Genomic DNA, 17,806 nt, shown 5'->3' on the forward strand with positions numbered 1-17,806 from the left:
CCAATCACTATTGTTTTCCTAGGGTGTGGCCCACCTGAGTTTTATATCCCCTTCATTTTTGGGATAAAGCTCTAAAATGATATGAAAAATTGGATGCCATGATGAAACACATACATCATGGTACGGCCCACATACCACCGACCACCAGCTACCGGGATGGTGGCAGGGAGTAGCCAATCCGTTCTCATCTTTCATACATGCCATTCGACCACGGATTGGCTACTCCCCATAACCAGTGCTTTGTGGGCCCCACCATGATATATGTGTTTCATTCATTCCATCCATCTAATTTTCTATATCATTTTATTGCATTAGATCAAAAATGAGGTATATCTTAATCCCAAGTGGACCACATTAGGAAACAATGTTGAATGAATAGACTATTAAAAAAAACTTTTTGGGGCTTGGGTCAAGATGATCTTTGTTTTTTAACTTTTAGAGGATTTTAATGGCGGATATCCGTTCACTAGTGTGTTCCTATGGTGTGGCAAACCTGAGAATTATATCCATCTCATTTTTGAAATCAAGTCCTAAAAATACATGTAAAAATGGATTAATGGAACCGATGAAACACATACATCATGGTGGACCCATAGAGCACCAAACACTAGCCACCAGGCCAGGGGGAGTAGCCAATCCGTTTCATGCCATTCATCCATTTTTCCAGCTCACTCTGACGCAGGAGGTTAAATACGAGGCAGATCCAAATTAAGGTGGACCTCACCACAGGAAGTAGTGGTGATTGAAAGCTGACCGTTGAGTTCTTGGTGATCCATTATGATGTTTATTTGCCATCCAACTTATTTATCTAGTCACCCGAACCTTGATAAAGGGAAAACACAAATACCCACTTGGCCCAAAACTTACGAGCCCCAAATGTTTTATAGTGGCCATTTAATGACCACTCATTGCCGTGGCGGCTCCATCTGAGATTTGGATCTACTTTATTTTTGGGCTAACGCATTAAGAAGAGCTGGCGAAACGGATGGACCGCATGGATAAGACACACACATCATACATCATTGTGGGACCACAGCACCGAACACCTCGTTACTGAATCCGATTCCTGGCAGGCATAATCATTTCCGGTCAGGCTCCGGCCATTGTACTTGTCTAATGCGGGCCTGGACGCGGGCTTGAGCTCGGAACTAGTTTAAGGTGATACCTTGCAGCCCAGGCCCGTCAATGATAACCCTACTGCGCAAGAGCCGCAAACAGCGAGATCAACGGCTATGATTGCATGAAAACCGTGGTCGGCGTTTTGGGGCGGGCTACAAAACTGTTCTAAATACATCGCCGGGGTTCCTACGCTACTTCCTCCCCCCTTTCCCAAGCTCAGGTCGAGCTTGGAAGAAGAAAAGATCGATAGTGAGATCGAGAGACCGTCATCACCAGCTTCCATGGCCGCACCGGAAGCCCCCCTCTGTTACGTGGGAGTCGCGAGGCAGTCCGCTGCTTTCCGCCTCATGAAACAAATGGTACGATTCATCTCCTCTCTCTCTCTCTCTCTCTCTCTCTCTCTCTCTCTCTCTCTCTCTCTCTCTCTCTCCCTCTCTCTCTCTCTTCTTCAATCATCCATCCAAACGCTTCCAACGTCTATTCGGTTTCGTCTTATAAAGGGAGAGAACTTTCTTTAATATGATTAAGAATATATTTTCAGATCACGCACAGAATCACAAGGGCCGTCTGCTACAAGTACATGCAATCAATATTTGAAATACAACAAATATTTGAAAACCAAAATTATTCATTCTGAGGAATTGGAGGAGATAAGAGTAGGGGGTTATTAAGATTGGTTCGGAAGTTGGTGCAATGTAGGGGAGCTATTCTTAACACGCCCCCTCAAGCCAAATAGCAGTTCAACGACATGAAGCTTGTCTTGTAAGAGACGGAACCTTGCTGTGTTCAATCCTTTAGCGAAAATGTCAGCACTTGGTCAATTGTACCAACAAATTGTACCTGGATATCTCCACGAGTAACCTTTTCTCGTACAGGCATGATATACCAGATTTGAGGACAGAGAAATAGCATTGATATTACCGGGATCATTTAAGAAGATAATTAGATCACATAGAACCATGCAAATCCAGAACAATTTGGTTGTGGTGAGGACCTGAGAGTGATACTCTGATTCGGTGCTCGAGTGGGAAATAGTGGGATGTTTCCTAGCACACCACGAAACCAAATTGTGACAAAAAAGAAGAAGAAAGATTGCAAAGCCCAATGTGAAACAATAGTCATCGGGATCGTTGGGCCTAATTAGCATCTGCCAGAGAAAGATGACTCATGCGAAAGTGAAATCCATGGGAGATTGTGCCTTTAAGAAACCGAAGAATACACTTAACTGCCATCCAGTGTGTTGAATGAGGAGCATGCATAAATTGATAGACCTGGTCGACAACAAAGGTGATGTTTGGTCTTGTAAAGGCGATACTGAAGAGCACCCACAATAATGTGACACTCACGAGGATCTGGTAAAGGATCAACATCATACTTAGAGAGTTTAGCACATGAGATGATTGAAGATCGTAAAGGCTTTACATCATGCCTTTTTGTGCGATATAAAAGATTTAAGATATACTTGGTCCGCGTTAAATACATATCAGAAGGAGTGTGATGAACCTCAACACCAAGAAAATAATATTGAGAACCCAAATCCTTCATTGTAAAAAGTCGATTGAGATCAATCAAGAGAGAGATAAGAACGGCGGATTGGTTGTTAGCGATAATAATGTCATCCACATAAATGGGCATGAATGTCAACTCTGCAGACGTCCATCTAACAAAAAGTGAAGTATCTGCGGTGGAGGCCACAAAGCTAAGCCCAAGAAGATAGTTTGTAAGCCGAAGATACCAAGCACGTGGGGCCTAGTTGAGGACATAAAGTGCTTTGTGAAGTTTGCACACATGATTGGGATGAGATGGATCTACAAATCCTCGAGGCTGTGTCATATATACCTCTCTAGTAAGTGCACTGTGTAAAAAGGCATTCTGGACATCAAGTTGTCAAATAGACCACCCTAAGTGTCGGGTGATAGAGAAAACTAGTCAAATTGTAGTATGCTTAACAACAAGACTGAATGTCTCACCGTAATTAATCCCCGGCTGTTGATGAAAGCCTTTGGCAACTAGACGCGCATTGTAATGTTCAATGGAGCCATCAAACCTCTGTTTAATCTTGTAAACCCATTTGCAACCCACTAAATTCTATCCACAACGTGGAATCAACGTTTAGGTACCTTGCTTTTGCAAGGCATTGAACTCAATTGCCATAGTTGTATGTCAATCAACGTACTTAATGGCTTGCGTATAGTTGGTAGGCTCATATGATGCAAGGGTGACTTGAAGAGCCATAGATAGTGGGTTTTTTGTTAGTAGTAAATGCCTTAAGTTTAAAAATGCCATCCTTCGCCCCGGTTTGCATAGGATGAGTTTGGACAGGAGGTGGGGGTGGTGGTATAGATGGGTTAGGAGAAAGAGGCATACGCAGGGGTGGAGGGGAAGGTAGTGAGACAACATCATGGGATGAGTCAGGCGAGACTGGAAGGGGAGAAAGAGTTGGTGAGGGAATAGTATTAGGGAGTGGTCGGCCCTGACAATTTGTCTGGAGGCAAGGGCGAGTCACAACGTCTCCATGATCGATGCAAACCGAAGAACTAGGATGAACAATTGAGGTAGGATGCTGTCTAAAGGGAGTGGCCTCATCCATAATAGCGAATGGATAATGATCTTCATAAAAAATAACATGCCGAGATATGTAAATTTTTTTCCGAAACGGGATCAAAACACTTGTAGCCCCTGTAATTCTTTACATATCCAAGAAACACATAAGACACTACGAAATGCAAGCTTGGTGTTCTGATAGGGATAAAGGTAAGGGAAACATGCGCACCTAAAGTTAAGTAAAATTTTATAGTCTGGCACAACCTTAAACAATTTCTTATAAGGAGATATTATCAAGAATGTAGTTGAGCATCCAATTAATAAGAAATACTGGCACTACAGTGCCAAAAACATCGTCCCAAAATAGTCATGGGACGCTGGAATGAGCTAATAAGGCTAGTCCAGTTTTAACAATATGACGGTGTTTGCGCTCTGCCCGCCCCATTTTGTTTAAGTGTGTGAGGGTAGGAAAGCCTTTGAGAGATACCATGTGTCGTTAGGAAAGATTGGAAACAACGGCTAGTATATTCACCCCCTCCATCAATTTGGAGAGATTTAATTGTTTTTCCAAGCATATTCTCAACAAGAGCTTCGAAGGGCGCAAAATATCATAAACTTGTGACTTAGACTGAAGCGGAAAAATCAACAATACCGATTAAAATCATTAAAAAAAAAAAAAAAAAACATAAAATCTAGCACCAGTCAGAAAGGATGGTGAGGTGGGACCCCATGCATCTGAGTGAATCAAATCAAGTGAAAAAGTAGAGGTCGAATCCGAAGGAGTAAAGGAGATTCTGGAGCTTTTCTCCAGTTGACAAGAGGAACATATCAACGAACGGTTTTTTCAAAGATCAGTTGACTAATAGCTTCAAGAGTATCGGCCAAATTCTTTATTTTATCAAGATATTCAATGATAGACAAATAGCCTTTACGAAGGTTTTAGAACTTGTTTTTTCAGTTGCAAAACTTGAGATTTAGATTGGATGAGGTGGAGGTTTTCCAACCTTAGCCAAACTTCTCAAGCAGTTTGAAGGCCAACGACACGTTGGAGAACTTGTGGAGTAAGGGTAGCAATAATCCATGGCAACATTTGAGAGTCTTGCTCCAACCAAACCTCAAAAGTGGGGGTTGACAGTTGATGTGGGCTCTCTTGTATCATCAAGAAGAAATTGGTTCTGGCACTCTGACGAACCATCTAATTTGTTGGCTTGGAGGATCGGGACAAATTGGCTTTTCCGCAACAAGTAATTGTTGCGGTCCAATTTGATGGAGACTAAGTTCGTAACGTTGGATACAAAAATACCCATATAGGATGTAGTAGAAGTCACAATAGATATATTTTTTTTAATAACAGATATGGGGCAATGGGGAGTTATGAATCTTGTGATGGACAATAGAGACGGCCACAACTGGAAAATTATTGGTAGATCTTGGATGTACAAGTAGCACCTGGTGACGGACGACATGAGGGTGACAGTGAAACAAACGATTGTGATGAATCAAGTTGAGCATAGGGATTGAAATAGTCGACTGTGATGAGAGCCTAGTAGAAATGAACACTGAAACATATGGCGTTTGCTGAGACAGTCGGTCAGTCAACGATTGCCGATTCGAGCGTGTTCAGTCGGTGACGGCAAAATAGTCAATCGGTATATGGTTGAAAGAAATCCGAAGCTATTGGCAAAATTTGATTCAATTGGAGGTGACCCAATTCAAGCAATTGCCTTATTTTATTCCTCGATGTAACCAAGTTACCCAATGAAGACGACAAAACCCGAATTGATCGGAGAAGATGACTAGAACAATTGGTCAGGATCGTGATTGACTTAGTTGTTGGGCAAGAGAAATGCCAATGCGATGTGAATAAGGAAGTGCCGAGACAGTTGGCGACAACCAAAGTAATTGGGGAAGACAACCGATGCGATCAACAACAGTATGTCATTATGTCGGCGAAGTAGTGTCCTATTTGGAAGCGCTAGACATGATCGGAGTTCCGATGTGGGCGATGATTGAGCCGAGGGAGTCAGTGATTATTGAGGTAGCAAATGTCGACAGATGGGTTCTAATGCGAATGCAGATGGAGCCAATGTGATTGGAGATGGTCTAATCGGTGATCAAAACTGAACGTTGAATTGGATGGGCTCTGATGGGTGTTGATGTGATCGACAAAGATGGGTTCCGAAATGCTGACTTTGGTGACGAGATGATCAGGAGGTTGTGGGCACCAAAGTGTTCGGCGAGGGCGAAACAGTTCAACAGAAGAAATCGAGTCCATCTAAATCATGGTGTGTTGAGACAATTGGCAGAGGTAGGAACATCAGATTCAATCAACGACGACAAAAGTTGATTCGATTGTCAAAATCGAATGCAAATGCTAATAATCCAGAGTCCTGATGGTGCGGATTTGAGCTAGCAGTTCCGACTAGCGAATCAAAATGATCAGACGGTTAGGATCGAAAAACAACGAAAGAAATTTCCCTCCAGGGCTTTGATATCATAACAGAAGAGAGAACTTTTCAAATATGATTAAGAATATATTTCCAGATTACACACAAAATGATAAGGGCTGTTTGCTGTAACTAGATGTACGGGATATATGTTACGACCAATATTTGAAATACTATTTGAAAACCAAAAGTAATCGTTCGAAGGAAGCGGAGGAGATAAAGGAGGTTGTTGAGATTGGTTCAGAAGTTGGTGTAACATAGGGGACTTATTCTTAAATAGTTGATGGTGAAACAAACGACTGTGATGAATCAAGTTGAGCATAGGGAATGAAATAGTCGACTGTGATGAGAGCCTAGTAGAAACGAATGCCGAAACATATGGCATTTGCTGAGACAGTCGGTCAGTCAACGATTGCCGATTCGAGTGGCTTCGGTCGGTGACGGCAAAATAGTCAATCGGTATACGGTTGAAAGAAATCCGAAGCTATTGGCAAAATTCGATTCAATTGGAGGTGACCCGATTCGAGCAATTGTCTTATTTTATTCCTCGATGTAATTGGGTTACCCAATGCAAAAGATGAAACCCGAAACATAGGGGAATTATTCTTAACCCCCCCCCCCCCCCCCAATCTCTCTCTCTCTCTCTCTCTCTCTCTCTCTCTCTCTCTCTCTCTCTATATATATATATATATATATATATATGTATGTATATCTATTGAATTTTTATTCAATTTATGTTCTCATAAAACCCGTCTCTCGATTCCGCTTCCGATCCAACAGTGTCAAAAGAAATGCTTTCTCATTTAAGTTATGTGGTGCTGATTAAGAAAGATCTTTTTTTGAGCTTTGTAGTCAATGGAATTCTGTATTTCGTTTTCATTCGGTTGTGGTTAGTTTTTGTTGTTGCTTTCTTCCCATGATCGCATTTAAAATTTGTTGTGGCCTCAAGAATTTCATGACCATCCATTCGTATATAGACACCGAATGTCTATTGGCAGTTGAAATATTAGGGTGTCTTTGGATGATCCGATGATTTGAATTGTGATTATTAGTCTACTGATGTGGAAATAACCAAATTTTCAATCCCTTGGAATTTGTAGTCAAGAGCCTGAGATCCAAATTGCAATCACGTTGCTTTCGAGTTGGACCTGAAAGGAATATGACTGTTCAGGGCTACTTCTACAATATGAAGCTTATTCCCTGGATGCTTCCATAAAGTGTGAACAGAAGTGCTCATTTCAAATCAAGGTTCAAAGTTATAGCCTTCAGTACTCGATGAAGTCTCACAATTTTCTAGAAGAAGATGTCGCCGATGTGTGGGGCATCCTCATGGTATGGTGGGGCATGCTTGGAGATGGCCCACCATCAAGAAAATTGATTATCTCTTCTAGCCATTCTCTCTTCTATTAGAATCTTACTAATAGAAAACTAGAACATTCCAAAAGTAGCTATTTTAGTCCCAGAAAGTCAGCTCTAAAAGATCAGCAGCAAAACAATCCAAATTTCAACATGCGGGTGGGCCTTGAGCTTACATCATCGTGCTGCTTAGTTGAATGCATGGAATAAAGACAGGATGGGAAACAAGAAGCCTAGGTATTTTGAGGGAAATATGTTTACTTCACAGTGGTAAATAATTAATGATCGGTTGCATTATGGTGGAATGCTAAAGTTAAAATCTTTGATTCATCACATGTTATCCATCACGAAAAAAAAGAGCCTTCGATTCATCACACATCTTTCTTAGATCATTTTCTATGAAACTGTTGAGTAGGCATTTATGTAGAGAGTTTTATGCTGGATGTACTGATTGATGATGGTGGTATTTGTGATTATCAACTAATCGAACATCCTTCATTTATAATATTAGATTAATCATTTTTTAGTTTAAAAATCATAAGAAATGACTGCACTTTTAAGTAAAGATGTCGATAACCATTCTCTAGAAATTCAAGAGGTGTGTGAGGGGTGGGGTTCCACATGCTGCTGCTATTATTTTTATGCTTAATGAATGGCATTCTTCTTTAGGGATGGGAAGAAGGTGAAGGCCTTGGGAAAGACAAGCAAGGAATTAAGGGATATGTCAAAGTAAAAAACAAACAGGATACTGCAGGTATTTTATCAGAATTTCTCCTTTTGAAGTTCTACTTTGAAGAATTTGTTTTGTATGGATGTTGCTTGGCATGATGTTTTGTTTGCATTTTTTTATAGGCATGGGCTTAGATAAGGCTGCTAACAACTGGGCATTTGATACCACTCAATTCGACAATATTCTCAAAAGATTGAAAGTGGTAATGCGTTTATCTTAACTTCTTGTTTCTCTCTCTGATGTTAGATTTAGTATAGCCAGTATGCTGCACAGTGATGCTGTTGTTCTTCAGAGATTTTCCTAGCTCAGACGCACCTCTCTAGAAACACTTCTACATGTAGCTGCACATACCTACCTGGCACACCTGTGGGACACCTGAGTCGATGCTTTAGGTGCCTAAGATCAGTCTGTTCAACTCATCCGACAGGCCACACATGGGTGAAAATAAAGGACGATTGAAAAGAATTTCTAAGGTCCACCCATAATGTTTGTGGACCTGCTTTTTGAGTTGGACAGGCTCACCTGATGAATGGTGTTTGACGTGTGCCTGTCATGTTGAGTGCATGTAGACTTTTGTGTGGGTTTGCAAATTCTGTTTCTTTTAATTGTTTTGAGATGTTTTTGAGTCAGGCTGCAGCCCATTGACTAGTCTATTTCTGATTGACAGCAGGTAGCAGAATCGAAAGATGAAGGTATAGTAAAAGAGAGGGATATTTCGTTGTCCCTATTGTTCTATGGCCTTATTGGGATTTTGTTCATCTGTAACAGTTGTAGAAACAAATGGTCTTCAACTAGATACTGCAGACTGTACATCCAAAGTGGATACGGCAGTTAAAGCAACACGACCACAGGGGAGGTAATTAATTTTTGTTTTCTACTTCATGTTTTCTTTTGTCCTTCAAAGAAGTTGTTTTTCTAACATTTTCTTCTTGCCTACTGCGTGTATGCTGATATACCGCACACATTAACCAGATACAAGAAAAGGGAGAGAGGGAAGCTTGTCAATGCATATTCAGCAAAGGATCTTCAAGGAATTCTTGTAATTTCCCAACCCTCTTTACCAAACTGCTTACAAAGATAACCAGTGATATTTATTTGGTAATGCAACTGGAGTACTATAGAAGCAATTAAGTAGCTGCTGCCATCAATTGATGCACTAGTGTCATTGTTCTAGAGGCATGGAACATATTATGTAATGTTCAAACCATTGCTGTTAAAATCTTATGATTTACTATTTGAATCTTTTGATTAAAATAAGATCATATTGGGAAGTGATTTGAATTTCATTGTCATAAAATTCTAATTGAATCTTACTATTGATAGTTAAATCTTATTATTCATGATTTGGATCTTACAATATAATCTCAAATCTTGTGAGTCAATCGAAAAGCATGGATCATGGTTGAGGCTTAAACAATGGCCTGTATAATTGTTATTTGATTTAATTTTTTCCTTTGAAAGTTATTTGGGTCTTTTAAACCAAAACAACATCTCTTGCACTTGCATTAAGCGCTTGTGGGAGCAAATATCATACATAGATGACTCCAATGATGGTGATTATAGTGTAGATCCCAATATTGACACAGTTGACATTGATTGGCCATTTGTCATAGATTGATATTTGGGTGTTTTCCTTTAGATTGTTAGGGACATGCTAGCTTTGGAACTTGGAACTCCAAAAACATGTTTACCTTTGTTTATAAAGAACAACAAGCAATTTGTTCTGTATTATGTTGATGTTCTGCAATACCATGACGTGGTATGATAGAAGGGTTCAAGCCCATAGGTCAATGGTAGACGGCGTGTTTCAGCACTGAGGTTTGAGCCCATGTTACGAATAAAAAAGTGGTATGATACAATATATACGACCTGATCTTATTTCACCTTTTAATAGTTTTTTCTTTTTTAGATTTTCTGTATTTTTCTGAGAGAACCATAAAAGTCTATGTTCTTGTGGTTTACGACTTACGATATTGTACTCAAATTTACAATCTGACATGACTTTCAAAACATCTATCAAAATATCTGAAAATTTTGAATTCAAAAAGTCAGACCACAATGTAAGTTTGTGAACTTGAGTCACCCAATTGAGAGTCTGAGTTTTGAATTGACGAGGTCTCTTGTCCTCATTGGATCTGAGTTGTGTTTTGAGCTTTTAAACCTTGATTCTGCTCTATTAGAAAATATGGACACTTCAGAAAGTTACTGTTGGTTGCTTGCCCAAACCACTAAGCTTTTTGACAGGTCCTTCTAGAAATTAGCTTAAATCACTTCATCCATGCTCACACTAGTTGACTAGCATTTGGCAGAATCCATCGCCTCCTGAATAATATTAACAACTCTCAAGTCATTTTTCCATGATATATTTGTTTGATTTCTTGTAGATATATGAAAACGACATTGCTTTTGTTCATGTTTTTGTTTGTGGATCTTCATAGAAGATCAAATATTTCTCTTAAAAAAAGATCACGTTTTGTGGATCTTCATAAAACGTGAAAAAATATATATATATATATATATTCACGTTTTATGTTTCTGTTGGGTAACATACTAATAATATCTTAAAAGAAAACTTGGCAATATCTTGGAAAGTGCATCATTTTATGTTTTACCACGTTTGTGCTTTTACATTCGGGCCTTTAAGTTGTCAGATTTTCACCTCCATAGTGCATGCTCATTTATGCCAATTGTCTCCATAAATAAGATGCCTTTTAGTTAGGGCTGTCAAAGGGCCAGGCCTGGGGTTGGCTTCGGTCTGGGTTTTGAACTGTTTGGACTGGGCCTATTAAAAAATTTGGTTTTGCCCAGCCCGAGCCCAGCCCATTGACAGCCCTACTTTTAGTTGTTGGGTTTTTCCCTCCATAAAGCCAATTTCTTCTTTTGTATATGCTAAATTAGGTTTTGGGATGATGTATGGGTGGGAGATAAAACCTTAAATGATTTTTTTTCCACGGTTAGCGAGGGTAGCGTTGGAGGCAAGTTTGAGGGTAGATAGATGTTTTTCCATCCAAGGAGAATCAGTATTGTGGGCTCCTCTATGTAGAAGGAATTTAGAGGATGAAGAGATTGAAGAATTCGCTGGCCTTCTCGAGCTATTGTCTAAGATTTGTCTGGAATCATGATTTTAGAAGCAGACTCGTTGAAATGGTAGAAAGATAAGTCCGGTAAATTTTCGATGAAATCCTTCTACAATCTGTTAAGTGGGGTTGAATCAAGTAATGAGATCAGCCCATCTTTGTTTGTGTGGAGCTGCGGAGCCCCCCCAAAGGTAGTGGCGCTTGCATGGCTAGTGGGCAGAAAAGAGGTGTTAACTGTGGACAATCTTCGCAAGAAAAAGATGATTCTCCTCAATGTGTGTTTAATGTGTTACCAAGATGAGGAATCGGTGGATCATCTCTTTATCAATTGTTCGTTTGCCAAAGGATTGTGGGATTGCTTCTTCAATTTGTTCGGAGTAGCATGGGTGATGCCAGGGTCAATTGATTGCTTCTTTCTATTGTGGCATGGTGGGGGAGAAGGTCAAATTGGGAGGAGAATTCGGCGGCTTAGCTTATTAGCGGGAATATGGTTTCTATGGTTTGAAAGGAATGAAAGATGTTTTAGGAACTGTCAGGGGCAAGTATTGGAGGTGTTTAGAAGGTCAAATTGGGAGGAGAATTTGGCGGCTTAGCTTATTAGCGGGAATATGGTTTCTATGGTTTGAAAGGAATGAAAGATGTTTTAGGAACTGTCAGGGGCAAGTGTTGGAGGTGTTTAGAAGAGCTAAATCACATGTAATGGAATGGGTAATATCGGGTAAAGTCATAGCTCAGTTTCCAGTTTGTTGGCGTGAGTTGTAGCTCTCGCAGATGAAGTATACTTGTATTCTTTAGGCTTTTGCCTTCTCTCAATAAAATATCAATGTTCCAAAAGGAAAAAAAAAAATTGGATGTGATGTTGGAGATGGGCTTGGTGACAGTCAACTTTTATCATCCAAAGTATATTCATTGATGTGCATTTTGGTCTTGGTGCATCACATGGTTATCATTTAAACCATTTGAGGTAGAGTGATATTTCATCGTGGAACGGCAATTTCAGTACTTGTTAAATGTTTATGGAGCCCGGTGAAAATTTCTCATGCAAAGTATCAAATGATGACGCTTGCATAGTCCTTGATTTTGCGGTACGCTTGCATAGTTCTTGATTTTGCATGACCGTTCCTCTCATGCTAGTGGTGTTGTGCTCGTGAGCTTATTGAATTGGAACTGTGTTAAAATTTTCTTTCGAAGTACATTATACTAAGAGCAGCTGCATCCATGTATAATAGTCTCCTGATTTGACCAGAACATCCTGGATTCCTTTCTAGATCAGAGGTCTGTTATCACTACATACATGTCTTCAAGCTCTTTAGTGCTGTAAAAAAATTCAATTCTTATTGTTAGTATGTGATTTTCAGGGCAATCAGGTTGAGGATATGCAGATGAATCATGATCAAGTTGTTGAACTAGAGTCATTGGAGGTATTTGAGTCCCGGGACTGTCATGTGGAAGGTAACTTGTGAAATTTATTATTCAAATCCTTTTGCTACAGTTTCTACCTTTCATTATATGTTTGATCAAGGTACTTAATTATGCTTACTGGATGGCTATATAGATAGGTATGAAAAAACGGTTGCTTAATGGCTGTTACATAAAGGCAACAGTGGGAGCCATAATGCATTATGGGGTCCATAATGGCCCATTGTGTAGCCGATACAGTTTTTTTTTTTTTTCATTTTATTTTCAAAGAGGCTGTAATGGCCATTGCGGCCTGTATCGTAACGGTAACGGTGGTGATTGTTATGGCCACTTTACTGTTATTGAATACCTTGTTAGCATATATACAGTTTTTGTAACTGTTTACATGACTCCTAATTTTTGATTGAAAGGAAGATTATATTGAAAGAACCAAGGAAAATAAAAAAGCCCCAAGCACGGGCAGTTAACTATAATGAGCGTTGATGACGACGGATCATTTATCCACAAGAAAAACAGAATCCACTCCCCAATTGCCGCAAAGAGATCCATGCAACACTCAAAACTCTGAAGGCCAATCATCCATGCTATGACCCTCCCTTGAGCTGATTGGAAGATTTTTACTCTTTGTGATGCTCTATTGCAAAATGCCCTAGCGTTCCACTCCTTTCATAGTGACCTTATTCCAGCGAGCAACGCCCGTCTGCACAATAGGTTAACTTTTCGCCCCAAATGGCTTCCATCCTTCATGAATCTCAAAGATGGTGTTGATAAGTTCTAGTCGTCACCACATACTCTTTGAATGTAGCCTTTGGTTATTCTTCAGAAGCCTCCAACACTCTCGTGGAGGCTTAGGAGCACACGATGTTAGTATGTATCAATATATTTGACAGGAGAAAACTAATGAGTGGGGAATGGAGGCTTTAAAGAAGTGAAGTATGACTTGCATGTCCAATTTTCAGGAACACATGACCTGCACCATCATGCTGGAACTCCATTGTCTATTCAAGGGGGTGAGCATCATGCAAGATTGTCATATGGCAAGTGATAAAACCTCAGGTGCGACTAGAAGCTTCCCGTTCGTGAGATATAGGAGCCACTCAGGGGATTAGATTTGGTCACAGGATAAAAGTTCTGAGAAAGGGAGATCTCTATAAAGGAGGCATGGTTTGGAAGAAGGTTTCAAAGAGGAGGTGGGCGATTAGATGAGCAGAAAGGAGCTTTGGGCTTTGGGGCTGAAGAAGACTCAAGGGATCCCTCTTCGAGGGCTGAAAACATGAACAGTTTCAAGGATGTATTGTTCAAGAACAGTGGATAATTGGACCACAGATAACCTAACTTCAGGGAAAGAAGGGGAGTGCGTAGGAAGAATAAGAGACAGGAGTTGAAGAGATCAGAGAATTAAACATGTTAAAGGTGGGAGTCGTGGGCGGTGATAGAGATGAGGCAAAGGCATGTTAGGAGTCTGGTGGCTATGGTGGTAGGACTGGGTGTCTCAATCAAGGAGATATACAAATGGATGGAACTCAGATGGGGTGTTCACAATGTGTAGGCTGTAGTCAAGAGATTAAGTGATATGAAATGTGGATCGAGTTCTCGATAATTGAAGAGTTCAAAAAAGTATGATGGCTAATGAAGCAATTGCTTTATTTTCAAATGGGCCACACTGTAGAAAACAGTTGAATTGAACATCTACCGTTGAAAATTTCTTAAGGGCCACAAAAGTCTTGGATGAATGGATCAAGCTTATATTTGTATTTTCCCTTCATCCACGTCTGTATGATCTTATTAATGGTTTGGATGACCAATAAACATCACTGCAGGGTTGAGAAAGGTTTCAACGGTGGAAATCAGTATCACCACTATTTCTTGTGGTATGATCTTAGATTTTTCTAAAATTTGGGATCAACCCCTTAAATTAGATGTGAAAACGGATGGACGGCGTGGATGGACCACATACATTAAAGGTGGGCCCAAGTGAGTTTACTGAGTACGATAAGAGCGTACTGAGTAACGCACCACGCAATCCGATCTGTTTTTTACCCCCATTCGCGCCCTTCTCTTTCACTTCCCCTCTCCTTCATGCACGCAAGGGTTCCGTCCCCTCAAATCTCGTTCCGGAAGAAAGGGTTCCTAGATCCGACCTGATTCCTCGCCGGAATCTTCGAGAAATCCCCGCAGACGCTCCAATCAGCGAAGAAAGAGGGAAGTTGAAGAAAATGACGAGAAAAATCATCGAAATCATACTTACCTGTCGAATGACCCATCTCTGATTACCACTACAGCCAGGTACTCTCCGATTTCTCTGTTTTTTTTTTTCTAATTCAAAATTTTTTGATTCTCCATAACCCGGATCGGATTTTTATGGTCTTTCTGGGTGGTTAGCTACAATGGGACTCGTGAGTCCCCTGCAATCCACCCGTGAGTGTCCGACTGTCCGTGAGTGCATTTGTCGATGTTTGACAATAATGGAAGACGATATCGTGCGATATCAACAATATATCGTTTGATGTCGATGATATATCGGCCGATATTTGGATTTTGGGTTTTTTGGTATCTTTCGGGGGTTGTCGTGAGGGTTTCGTCTCGCAGGGGTGCGATAATGATAATATCGACCTTTATATCGGTCGATAGTATCGATATTTCGAACACTGCTTAGGACTATACTAGTTGAATCTGAGGTCATGTTTCAATATTCTAAGTTATTTATATGATGGACCTGATTGTGAATGGGGAATTCCTAAAATAAAATAAAAATCTCATATTGGAATAATTCATCCTTTTGATCCTTTAACTCTTTTTCTTTGAATATGGATTGTTTCCTTTAAATGTTCTTTTCCAGACAATCCACTGGGTCTTCTAGTCTTCAAGATTGTTTTGGTTATCAACCATCCATTGTGTGGCCCATCATAAAAATGGTGTTGATAATTGCCAAATAGCCCCAGATCTGAGTGCCGCAGTTCTGAAGACAATAGGAATGAGTTGGGTAAAGTCTCCACCATTTAGTAGGTTTACATGAGTAAAGTCTCCACCATATAGTGCTACAAACTTGGCCCACATTTAGTAGGTATACATGAGTAAAGTTTCCACCATTGTCTTAAGGGGGAGTGGGTAAAATTCAAACTGCAAATTGAGACACAAGTTGGACTCACTGGAAATTACACGAGTACCCTTTACTTTGGGTAAAAACCCATCCCATGTCCTCAAATAATGCAAAGTTTTAGCCTTCTCAAAAACTAATTGAATGCAAGTTGTCCCTGGCTACAACGTTTATACGGTAGAGATGTAAAGACTCTTTTGTTTGAAAAAATGGTCAATATTGAACAAAAATAAAAAGTTTTCTTCTGATTGTCTTTCTTAATCCCATGTATGATTAATTTTGGGTATGTGATGCTCCTGTCAATCGTATGATTCAACCAGAAGGTTTATGTTTGATGTGACACCAAAATGAAAACTTTAAATTAGGTCTTAAGACTATATTGCTTTGATTTAGCTTCTTGCATTGCTTTTGGTATCGAGCAAGTACAGTTCCTTGGGATAGATTTGATGTTGGGAAACACTATGGATTGATGGGGTGATCTATTTAGGACTAGATCTACTATATATGAGGGCCACTGTGATGATAATCAATGGAAAAAATTGTGAGGACATCATTTCCAAGGAAGCATTGTTGAAATTGTCAAAGTTGATATTTTCCTAAGTGTGAAGAGCATTCAACTCAATGTTACTTTGTGTCATATTCTTTTGGAGGAAAGCATTAAAAAGATGTGTTGTGCATTGTTAGTCCAATAGACCATTTCCATATTATTCTTTGCAAATCATGGAAGGGTCGAAACACCATTAATGATGCAGTGAAAAGTACGTACTTGTTCAAGACGAATGGGAAGAGGTTCATCATGAAGCTGGTTATTGAGAAGATCGCAAGTCCTATAAAGCCTCTGGAAGTATTGTAACATTGGTAGGTGAATCGAAGGAAGCTTCAATGGATGAATCTGCAGGTGGATCAATGGCATGATTGACCAAAATTTTCCAAATGGATCTGCTGATGGAACAAAAAGTGAATCAAGAGGATTAATGGAAGATTTGTGATATGGGTGCACGAGGAGAGATCAAAAATTGCACTGTGAACATAATTGATAGATGGATCAACAACTGCATTGTGAACATAATTGACAGATGGATCAACAACTGCACTGTGAACATAATTGACAGATGGATCAATGATTATCAACCTGAAGGGAATATTTTTTTGGATAGCTATATGACTAGCCTTGCCTTATGGGAGACATTGTTGGGTGGTTAAGGAACAGCATGTTCATAGGATGAGCTTAGCTGAAATAAGGATGTTGAGGTGCATGAGTGGCAAGACGAGGATGGGATCAATGTTTGTAGTATCGATAATATTGGCCAATATTATCAGTATCGCACGTCAGCGTTACGAAACCTGTATGGAGTCAGTGTTTGAAATATTGATACTATCGGCCGATATATCGGTCGATATTATCGTTATCACACCCCTGCGAGACAAAACTGTCGCGATAACCCTCAGAAGATACCAAAAAACCCAAAATCCAGATATAGGCCGATATATCGTCGATATCGCACGATATATTGTCAATATTGCACGATATATCATCGATATCGCGCGATTTCGTCCTCCATTATTGTCGGACATTGACAAACGCACTCATGGACAGTCGGACACTCACGGGTGGATTGCAGGGGACTCACGAGTCCCACTGTAGCTAACCACCCACAGACCATAAAAATCCGATCCAGGTTGTGGAGAATAAAAAAAAATTGAATTAGAAAAAAAAAAAGAAATCGGAGTGTACCTGGCTATAGCGGTGATCGGAGGTGGGCCATTCGACAGGTAAGTACGATTTCGATGATTTTTCTCGCCATTTTCTTCAACTTCCCTCTTTCTTCGCTGATTGGAGCGTGTCTGTGGGGATTTCTCGGAGATTCCGGCGAGGAATCAGGCCGGATCGAGGAACCCTTCCTTTTGGAACGAGATTTGAGGGGACGGAACCCTTGCGTGCGTGAAGGAGAGGGAAAGTGAAAGAGGGGCGCGGATGGGGGTAAAAAACGGATCGGATTGCGTGGTGCGTTATTCA

At 40.2% G+C, this 17,806-nt stretch overlaps 1 protein-coding gene across 2 annotated transcripts in view; it reads left to right on the forward strand.

Moving 5' to 3' along the window:
- Positions 1–1,240: 1,240 nt before the first annotated feature.
- The window catches only part of LOC131249118 (G-patch domain-containing protein 1), a 44,624-nt gene continuing 28,058 nt past the window's right edge, over positions 1,241–17,806 (forward strand). The window contains exons 1-7 of one of the 2 annotated variants that reach the window (XM_058249685.1): positions 1,241–1,478; positions 8,136–8,220; positions 8,319–8,398; positions 8,864–8,888; positions 8,965–9,052; positions 9,169–9,235; positions 12,632–12,725. In XM_058249685.1, coding sequence (XP_058105668.1) covers positions 1,401–1,478; positions 8,136–8,220; positions 8,319–8,398; positions 8,864–8,888; positions 8,965–9,052; positions 9,169–9,235; positions 12,632–12,725 — 517 coding nt within the window. In that variant the 5' untranslated portion in view covers positions 1,241–1,400. The remainder of the gene's footprint in view (positions 1,479–8,135; positions 8,221–8,318; positions 8,399–8,863; positions 8,889–8,964; positions 9,053–9,168; positions 9,236–12,631; positions 12,726–17,806) is intronic. The other variant, XM_058249686.1, reaches the window with a different exon arrangement.

This window comes from Magnolia sinica, chromosome 6 (genome assembly GCF_029962835.1).
Source record: "Magnolia sinica isolate HGM2019 chromosome 6, MsV1, whole genome shotgun sequence".
Classification (NCBI taxonomy): Eukaryota; Viridiplantae; Streptophyta; class Magnoliopsida; order Magnoliales; family Magnoliaceae; genus Magnolia; species Magnolia sinica.